General features: G+C 44.4%; 1 protein-coding gene across 2 annotated transcripts in view; it reads left to right on the top strand.

The window, feature by feature from the left end:
• Nucleotides 1–6,942, top strand: part of crhbp (corticotropin releasing hormone binding protein) — a 7,730-nt gene extending 788 nt beyond the window's left edge. The window contains exons 3-7 of one of the 2 annotated variants that reach the window (XM_070442565.1): nt 443–600; nt 1,392–1,602; nt 2,620–2,768; nt 3,198–3,312; nt 6,253–6,942. In XM_070442565.1, the coding sequence (XP_070298666.1) occupies nt 443–600; nt 1,392–1,602; nt 2,620–2,768; nt 3,198–3,312; nt 6,253–6,407 (788 nt within the window). In that variant the 3' untranslated portion in view covers nt 6,408–6,942. Of the gene's footprint in view, nt 1–442; nt 601–1,391; nt 1,603–2,619; nt 2,769–3,194; nt 3,313–6,252 lie in introns of both variants that reach the window. The other variant, XM_023984267.2, reaches the window with a different exon arrangement.
• The last annotated feature ends 3,912 nt before the right edge of the window (nt 6,943–10,854 follow it).

Here is a 10,854-nt window from a genome sequence, read left to right as displayed (position 1 = left end):
ATGTGTTTTTCATATGTGTATGGAATGGAATTCTGAGAATAATTAATAATCTAAAATAATACATGTGGGATTTTAATTTACTGAATTATAATCTGTTTATGGCTTTCATGACCAAATGTGCAGATTGATGAATACTACTTGATTATTTAGAAATGCATATTAATTGATTAAATTTGTCAGAAATACTTCATAATGTGAACCGCCACTGTGCACAGAATGTAATGTTAACCCTGTCTCCATTTCTCTCTCCCTTTTAATGTCATCTTTCTTTCTGTCTCTGTACCCCACTCTCTTTTCCTCCTCTCTCTGTTACCCCCACACCCATCTCTCTCCTTCTCGCCCTCTTCTCTATCTCTTCCCTCTATCGCTCCTCTTTCTCTCTATCCTTCTCTAACCCATTCCTTCCCTTCTTCATGCGTTCCTCCTTCTCTCCCTCTCTCAGGGTGTCTGGACATGGTGGCAGCAGAGGGTCAGTTCACCTTTACAGCAGACCGGCCTCATCTCAGCTGTGCTGCTTTCTTCATCGCTGAGCCCAACCAGGTCATCAATGTGGAGTATGATAGCGTTGACATCGACTGCAGAGGTGGAGACTTCATCAAGGTAACCACACACACACACACACACACACACACACACACACACACACACACACACACACACACACACACACACACACACCACACACCACACACACACACACACAGCTCTTTCACACCCACATACTGTACGTCCCAAATACCCAACTCCCACCGTCACCTTATCTTGACATTCAGCACCACCAGGCTCCAGGGATAGAGGGGGCTTTCTCGGAACCATTGACGCGAATTAAACTTCTGGCAGTTCTGGTTGTTGTAATTTGTGCCCAGGTCTCGAGTAGTCCTCTTCCCCAGCGAGACGCACCCAAGGCCAGGGCTAATCCCTTCGCCTACCACACCCCCACCTGGGGCACACTTGTTTTTAGTAGTAAGATGATTACAGACTTGTAAATAGCCTACCACCTAACAAATATAGTAGCCACTTAGCAGATGCCGTCACCAGGGGGAAAATAGAGTATTTTCCTGTTGTTGTTTTCGTTACTTTACTCTTGTAAATCCGTTGCTAAGGTTACAGTTAAGTCCCACCCTGGATTAAACACAGACTGACATAACAGAGAGTCTCTTCTGATTAAGTACAACCAGCTTAAACGCGAAAAAAGCCTTTTAAAAGTCAATCACAGTGCACAGGTCGTTCAACTGCATTTTATTGCGAATCCCTGGCCCTTTTCCTTACAGAGATAACTGGTTTTGATTAATGGTTTTGATTAAGTCTACATTCTCTCTCCCCTCTCCCCTCTCTCCCCTCTCCCTCCCCTCTCCCCTCTCCCCTCTCCCCTCTCCCCTCTCCTCTTCCAGGTGTTTGACGGCTGGGTGATGAAGGGAGAGAAGTTCCCTAGTTCCCAGGATCACGCCCTGCCGCTGATGGAACGCTACGTAGACTACTGCGACTCCGGGACTGTCAGGAGAACCGTACGGTCATCTCAGAACGTTGCAATGCTGTTCTTCCGTGTTCACACCGTCGGCAGCTCCTTCACGCTGACTGTCAGGAAACCCATCAACCCTTTCCGTGAGTAGAAACCTGCACCAGCCTGATGGCCAGTCTTACTGTTAATGGCCTTGAGGATTTTACTTATATACTTAGTGTCCGAATATAGTGTCCGACAATAGTGACTCGATGAATAGATAAACATGTTGAGTTAAATGTGTGTGCTGGAGTACTTTAACAGCTATCATTGATGATAGAACCTAATGCCTGTCTGGCAGAGTTCCTCGTCCATTAAGTGTGCTAACATTGGGCAGGATGCCAATGTACTGTTTTAATGCTTTATCACACGCTATAATGCCAGGGTAGTGTGTTAATGCTTTAGTAACACTTTAGGTTGTACAAAAGTCTTATAATGTGAGGGTAGTGATGCATGCCAATACTGTCTGTAATAATATTATTGTCGCTGGGTCATGTTAGTGAGAGATTTCAGAGTAAGTTGTGGCTAAGCATGTGTATCAAATCAAATCAAATGTGTTTATATAGCCCTTCTTACATCAGCTGATATCTCAAAGTGCTGTATAGAAACCCAGCCTAAAACCCCAAACAGCAAGCAATGCAGGTGTAGAAGCTCAACTAAGTATTAAGATCAAGGGTGCGCAGCAGGGATGTATTACTACATTTTAGTCATTTAGCAGATGCTCTCATCCAGAGCGACTTACAGGAGCAATAAAGGTTAAGTGCCTTGCTCAAGGACACATCGGCAGATTTTTCACCTAGTCGGCTCAGGGATTCAAACCAGCGACCTTTAGGTTACTGGCTAAACACGCTTAAATGATAGGGTACCTGTTATGGTACAGAGAGTGAAGGAATTTCAAGCACCTAGCAGTGTGTGTTCTCTAGCTGGCATATGTACCAAGCACAAAGCTGCCTACTTCTAAGTCGTACGTGTTTCTGTGTGTGTGTGTGTGTTTTGCATTTGTTTACTAAGCAATTTTACACAAGTACTGTAAATTGATAAATGCTGTGCTATATGAAGATCAACATGTATGGAAAGTCTACAGACACTCATACCCCCCCCCTTGCCCACCTCCCCCCCAGCCTGTAATATCATCTCCCAGACACCAGAGGGCAGCTTCACCATGGTGATACCCCAGCAGCACAGGAACTGCAGCTTCTCCATCATCTACCCCGTGGAGATCAAGATCGCTGAGCTCAGCCTGGGACACCTCAACGACTTCCCCATCAAGGTGAGCCCTGAGCAGGGACATCACCACATAGAACAGAGCTACTCACATCTGAGTCTGGAGGTCTGCAGCACTGTTATTTGGTTGATTAATGCCACTCACTGATTGGCCAGAGATTCCACTCACCATGCATCACAGGTCTAAATCAAACAGTTCCTGATTAGAGGGTATGAATAAAGAAAACAGCAGTGCTTCTGGCTTCAAGGTCCAGATTTGAGTAAAGGGGGCTTAGCAGTTGTAGGGGATGTGGTTTAGTGAACTTCCCTGCCAAAGACCTAAAGACTTGTGTTAGCTCCCAGGGATGATGAGGGGATGCTTTGAGTCATCAGAGAAGAGTGTGTTGGGATATGTGTAAAGACAGAAAAAAGAAGGGTATGAAGGGAAGTAAAAATGCTTGTTAATCCATTGAGCTGGTCGCTTTCTCTCTAGAAGTCCATGCCAGGCTGTGCTGGAGCAGGGGACTTTGTGGAGCTGCTGGGAGGGAACGGGATGGACCCGTCTAAGATGTTCCCAGTAGCTGACCTCTGCTACAACTTCAACGGCCCCGGTGAGCAGCACCCACATCCACACCATCACTAACACCATCATCCACACCATCAGCATCACCACCACCATCACCATGTTGACTAGAGTAGATCTTTACCACCCACACCATCACCATGCTGACTAAAGTAGATCTTTACCACCCGCACCATCACCATGCTGACTAGAGTAGATCTTTACTACCCACACCATACCATGGCTGACCAGAGTAGATTTTTACCACCCACACCCATCACCATGCTGACTAGAGTAGATCTTTACCAACCCATCCATCACCATGTGACTAGAGTAGATCTCTACTAACCACACCATCACCATGCTGACTAGAGTAGATCTTACTCACCCACACATCACCATGCTGACTAGAGTAGATCTTTACCACCCACACCATCACCATTGTGACTAGAAGTAGATCTTTACTACCCACACATCACCATGCTGACTTAGTAGATCTCTACATAACCCACACCATCACCATGCTGACTAGAGTAGATCTTACTACCACACCATCACCATGCTGACTAGAGTAGATCTTTACTACCCACACCATCACCATGCTGACTAGACTATATCTCTACTACCCACACATCACATCTAACTAGTCTAATATCTTTACTATACCCACACCATCACCATGTTGCCTAGAGTAGATCTCTACTACCCACACCATCACCATGTTGACTAGAGTAGATCTTTACCACCCATACCATCACCATGTTGACTAGAGTAGATCTTTACCACCCACACCATCACCATGCTGACTATAGTAGATCTCTACTACCCAACCATCACCATGCGACTAGAGTAGATCTTTACCACCCACCATCACATGTTGACTAGAGTAGATCTTTACTACCCACACCATCACCATGTTGACTAGAGTATATCTTTACCACCCACACATCACCATGCTGACTAAGTAGATCTTTACTACCCACACATCACCAATGCTGACTAGAGTAGATTTTTACCACCCACACCATCACCATGCTGCCTAGAGTAGATCTTTACCACCCGCACCATCACCAGCTGAACTAGAGTAGATCTTTACCACCCACCATCACCTGCTTGACTAGAGTAGATCTTTACCAACCCACACCATCACCATGTGACTAGAGTAGATCTTTACTACAACCATCACCGATGCGAAGAGTAGATTTTACACCACATACATCACCATGCTGACTAGAGTAGATCTTACACCCACCCATCACATGCTACTAGAGTAGATATAAACTCCCACCATCACCGTGTTGACTAGAGTAGATCTTTACACCCACACCATCACCATGCTGACTAGAGTAGATCTTTACCACCCACACCATCACCATGTTGATAGATAGATCTTTACTACCCACCATCACCATCTGACTAGACTAATCTCTACTACCCACACCATCACCATGCTGACTAGTATATCTTTACTACCCACACCATCACCATGTTGCTAAAGAGTAGATCTCTACTACCCACACACTCACCATGTTGACTAGAGTAGATCTTTACCACCCAACCATCACCATGTTGACTAGAGTAGATCTTTACCACCCACACCATCACCATGCTGACTATAGTAGATCTCTACTACCCCACACCATCACCATGCTGAGTAGATCTTTACCACCCACCACATCACCATGTTGACTAAAGTAGATCTTACTACCCACACCATCACCATGCTGACTAGAGTAGATCTTTACCACCCACACCATCACATGCTGACTAGACTATATCTCTACTACCACACCATCACCATGCTGACTAGTCTATATCTTTACTACCCACACCATCACCATGTTGACTAGAGTAGATCTCTACTAACCCAACCATCACCATGTTGACTAGAGTAGATCTTTACCACCATACCATACCATGTTGACTAGAGTATTTACCACCCACACCATCACCATGTTGACTAGAGTAGATCTCTACCCACACCATCACCATGCTGACTAGAGTAGATCTTTTACGCACCATACCATACCATGTTGACTAGAGTAGATCTCTATACCCACACCATCACCATGCGACTAGAGTAGATCTTTCCACCCATACCATCATGTGACTAGAGTAATTCTTCACCCACACCATCACCATGTTGACTAGAGTAGATCTTACACCCACACCATCACCATGCTGACTAGAGTAGATCTTTACCACCCACACCATCACCATGTGACTAGAGTAGATCTTTACTACCCATACCATCACCATGTTGACTAGAGTAGATCTCTACTACCACACATCACCATGCTGACTAGAGTAGATCTTTACACCCACACCATCACCATGTTGACTAGAGTAGATCTTTACTACCCACCATCACCATGTTGACTAGAGTAGATCTTTACCACCCACACCATCACCATGCTGACTAGAGTAGATCTTTACCACCCACCATCACCATGGGACTAGAGTAGATCTCTACTACCACACCATCACCATGTGACTAGAGTAGATCTTTACCACCCACACCATCACCATGCTGACTAGAGTAATCTTTACCACCCATACCATCCACCATGTTGACTAGAATGATCTCTACTACCCACACCATCAGCCATGCTGAACTAGAGTAGATCTTTACTACCCACACCATCACCATGCTGACTATAGTAGATCTCTACTACCCACACAATCAATATCCTAATACTGTATATCTAAGCCTACATAGGCAGCCCAATTCTGATATTTTTCCCCACTAATTGGTCTTTTGACCAATCACATCAGATCTTTTCACATCAGATCTTTTTCAGATCTAATTGGTCAAAAGACCAATTACTGAAAAAAGATCAGAATAGGGTTGCCTGTCTAAACGCAGCCTAAGAGTAAATCTTTATGATCCATTGTTGAATGGAAAGTCTTATTTTTGCTGACACACTCTCCAACCTGTTATTCATGTCTGCCAGTTTTTTTCTCTCTTTCTCCTTTCCTCATCCTTCAGCCCAGATGAAGATAGGTTGTGACAACACTGTGGTGAGAATGGTGTCCAGCGGTAGGTTTGTCAACCGGGTGGCGTTCCAGTACCGGCTACTGGACCGGCAGGAGCTGCAGAGGATCAAGGTGAACAGTGTGGAGGATTTCTGCTTCACTGGCTGAGCTCTCTCTATCTATCTCTCTATCTACCACCTAGCTAATGGGTACCACCCATCACTGGCTGCCAAATCTACCATGATACTGATTACAGAAAAAAAATCCTGAGGATTGCCATAACGTTCTGTTCTGTACTCCTTTTTGAATTTAAAGAGATTGATTTATTTTTTACCTCATTCGTTTTTTTTCTTCACTATATGTTAAATGAATTGTGGCTGGCGCTCAAGCTTAATAAAGTGTTATTTTGTGTTTGTGGGCAGTTCTGCTATTGGTTTGATTCTATGAATGCCAGTGAAAACAGACCAGTGAGGGTGTTAGCAGGGTGTTTTGGTTCACGTTCTTTACAAGGAAGGGTGTTGAAAAACTGAATGTTTCTTTCTATTTATTTTGGGAGACGATGTGTGTCGTTTTGGGACTGTGGCCGGAGGCAAGTGTTCAATAGAGTATGTTAAATACATGTTCATTGCTGTTATCTATATTTATTTGTATCAAACAATTTTTTTGTAATAAAACTGAGCCGCATGATAAAGCACTCATTGGAGCTGATAATTCGTTTAATTTTCTAATCAGTTCAATTATACAGAACTAAACAGGGCTTGTTGTCAGGAAGAATGCTAGGAGGATGGTGGGGGGGACACAATGAAGAGAAGTGGACGATATCGGCATCAGTCACGTCTCAACCTAACAAGAAAAGCCACTCCAGTTCACCATTACACTGAAATATCCTTACATTGATATTGACTTTAATATGATTTTAATAAGATTTGAGTTCTTGAGACTTGAGTTCCCTCAAATAGCACTGTAATATCAAAGTCATTCCATATCTTGAAGAGAAATCTCTCCAGTTCATGCTTACATTTAGATTAGAATGTATTAATACTTTAAATTATTCGTACATTGATTTGGAGTATTAAACCACATCGCACATCAAACAAACCAATAACACATTATCTTGATGAGCCATTTTTAGAAGCAGGCTACTTTGGATATCAAGGGTCCAAGGTTAAAAGCTTTATTGTTAATTTAGGGTCATGTGTGTCTGTATGCATATACAATTATCAGAAGAGAGCTGCTCTTATACATTTTTCAGAGTTACACTGGGATGCTTTGACTGTTGCTGTTGGACAGAGCGTTGAGATGAGCTGCAAAACAACCCTATGTTATGATCTACATATCACTGTCATAACAGTGACTTAACAAACATAATAAACAGTTCTAACCTCTCATACCATTATTATGGAAGAGAATAAGGAGAGGACAAGGGGGGTGAAGAGAAGAAGGCAAAGAGAGCAGAACAGAGGAAAGATGGAGAGCAGGAAAAGAAAAGAGAAGAGGGGGAAGGAAGGAAAGCAGAGGAGAGGAAGAGGGGAAGTGAGGCGAGGAGGATAAGAGAGAAAGAGAAAAGGAGGAAGGAAGAGGGGATATAGTTACTTGTAGCTGTTCTGGCGGATAAGCTGCAATTACCAGCTTAGTCATGCATCACAGTTTAACCTCGTGTGTGTGTGTGTGTGTGTGTGCGTGCGTGCATATAGGGAGGACAGCGGAACATGGTGTTGCTGACAAGCGCTGGCTTGATTAAAAGTCAGTGTGTATTATCACGGTGAGACACCTGCCGCACCACACAGCCCCACACCGCACCGCCCACACCGCACCGCCCCCACCACACCGCACCGCTTCCACCACACCGCCCCACACAGTACCGCTCTCACCACACCGCTCCACACCGCACCGCCCCACACAGCACTGCTCCCACCACACCGCCCCACACAGCACTGCCCCACAACACACCGTGTGGCCACTCTATTTTTATTTTACTTAACCTTTATTTAACTAGGCAAGTCAGTTAAGATCAAATTCTTATTAACAATGACGGCCTACCAAAAGGCGAAAGGCCTGCGGGGACGGGGTTCTGGGATTGAAAATTTAAAATAAATACAATATAAATATGGGACAAAACACACATCACAACAAGAGAGACAACACTACATAAAGAGAGACCTAAGACAACAACAAAGCATGGTAGCAACACAACATGACAACAACATGGTAGCAAAACAACATGGTAGCAGCACAACATGACAACAACATGGTAGCAAAACAACATGGTAGCAGCACAAAACATGGCACAAACATTATTGGGCATAGACAACAGCACAAAGGGCAAGAAGGTAGACAACAATACATCACACAAAGCAGCCACAGCTGTCAGTAAGAGTGTCCATGATTGAGTCTGAAAAGATTGAGATAAAACTGTCCAGTTTGAGTGTTTGTTGCAGCTCGTTGCAGTTGCTAGCCTCAGCGAACTGAAAAGAGGAGCGACCCAGGGATGTGTGTGCTTTGGGGACCTTTAACAGAATGTGACTGGCAGAACGGGTGTTGTATGTGGAGGATGAGGGCTGCAGTAGATATCTCAGCAGATAGGGGAGAGTGAGGCCTAAGAGGGTTTTATTGATAAGCATCAACCAGTGGGTATTGTGACGGGTATACAGAGATGACCAGTTTACAGAGGAGTATAGAGTGCAGTGATGTGTCCTGTAAGGAGCATTGGTGGCAAATCTGATGGTCGAATGGTAAAGAACATCTAGCCGCTCGAGAGCACTCTTACCTGCTGATCTATAAATGATGTCGTCGTAATATAGCATGGGTATGATGGCCATCTGAATCAGGGTTAGTTTGGCATCTGGGGTGAAAGAGGAGCGATTACGATATAGGAAACCAAGTCTAGATTTAACTTTAGCCTGCAGCTTTGATATGTTTTTTCCCCCACCTTTATTTAACCAGGTAGGCTAGTTGAGAACAATTTCTCATTTACAACTGCGACCTGGCCAAGATAAAGCAAAGCAGTGCGACACAAACAACAACACAGAGATACACATGGAATAAACAAGCATACGGTCAATAACACAATAGAAAAATAATTAAGTCTATATACAGTGTGTGCAAATGGCGTGAGGAGGTAAGGAAGTAAATAGGCCATAGTAGCGAAGTAATTACAATTTAGCAAATTAACACTGGAGTGATAGATGTGCAGATGATGATGTGCAAGTAGAAATACTGGTGTGCAAAAGAGCAGAAAAGTAAATAGATACAATATGGGGATGAGGTAGGTAGAATGGATGGGCTATTTACAGATGGGCTATGTACAGCTGCAGTGATCGGTTAGCTGCTCAGATAGCTGATGTTTTAAGTTAGTGAGAGAAAGTCTCCAGCTTCAGCGATTTTTGCAATTTGTTCCAGTCATTGGCAGCAGAGAACAAAACGGATGGCACTGTGATAGACTGCATCCAGTTTGCTGAGTAGAGTGTTGGAGGCTATTTTGTAAATGACATCGCCGAAGTCGAGGATCGATAGGATAGTCAGTTTTACGAGGGTATGTTTGGCGGCGTGAGTGAAGGAGGCTTTGTTGCGAAATAGGAAGCCGATTATAGATTTAATTTAGGATTGGAGATGTTTAATATGATTCTGGAAGGAAAGTTTACCAGTCTAGCCAGACACCTAGGTATTTGTCGTTGTCCATATATTCTAAGTCAGAGCCGTCCAGAGTAGTGATGCTATTCGGGTGGGCGGGTGCGGGCAGCGAACGGTTGAAAAGCATGCACTTAGTTTTACTAGCGTTTAAGAGCAGTTGGAGGCCACGGAAGGAGTGTTGTATGGCATTAAAGCTCGTTTGGAGGTTTGTTAACACAGTGTCCAAAGAAGGGCCAGATGTATACAGAATGGTGTCGTCTGCGTAGAGGTGGATCAGGGCCTGCAGCAAGAGCGACATCGTTGATATATACAGAGAAAATAGTCGGCCCGAGAATTGAACCCTGTGGTACCCCCATAGAGACTGCCAGAGGTCCGGACAACAGGCACTCCGATTTGACACACTGAACTCTGTCTGAGAAGTAGTTGGTGAACCAGGCGAGGCAGTCATTTGAGAAACCAAGGCTGTTGAGTCTGCCGATAAGAATGCGGTGATTGACAGAGTCGAAAGCCTTGGCCAGGTCAATGAAGATGGCTGCACAGTACTGTCTTTTATCGATGGCGGTTATGATATTGTTTAGTACCTTGAGCGTGGCTGAGGTGCACCTGTGACCAGCTCGGAAATCGGATTGCACAGCGGAGAAGGTACGGTGGGATTCGAAATGGTTAGTGATCTGTTTATTAACTTGGCTTTCGAAGACTTTAGAAAGGCAGGGCAGGATGGATATAGGTCTGTAACAGTTTGGGTCTAGAGTATCACCCCCTTTGAAGAGGCTTTCCAATCTTTAGGGATCTCGGACGATACGAAAGAGAGGTTGAACAGACTGGTAATAGGGGTAGAAAGAGAGGGTCCAGGTTGTCTAGCCAAGCTGATTTGTACAGGTCCAGGTTTTGCAACTCTTTCAGGAACATCTGCTATCTAGATTTGGGTGAAAGAGATGCTGGGGAGGCTTAGGCAAGTAGCTGCGGGGGGTGCGGAGCTGTTGGC

This window comes from Salvelinus sp. IW2-2015, linkage group LG4q.1:29, assembly GCF_002910315.2.
Source record: "Salvelinus sp. IW2-2015 linkage group LG4q.1:29, ASM291031v2, whole genome shotgun sequence".
Lineage (NCBI taxonomy): Eukaryota > Metazoa > Chordata > Actinopteri > Salmoniformes > Salmonidae > Salvelinus > Salvelinus sp. IW2-2015.
Note: the sequence above shows the minus strand (reverse complement) of the source record. Positions and strands in the feature narration are given on the sequence as shown.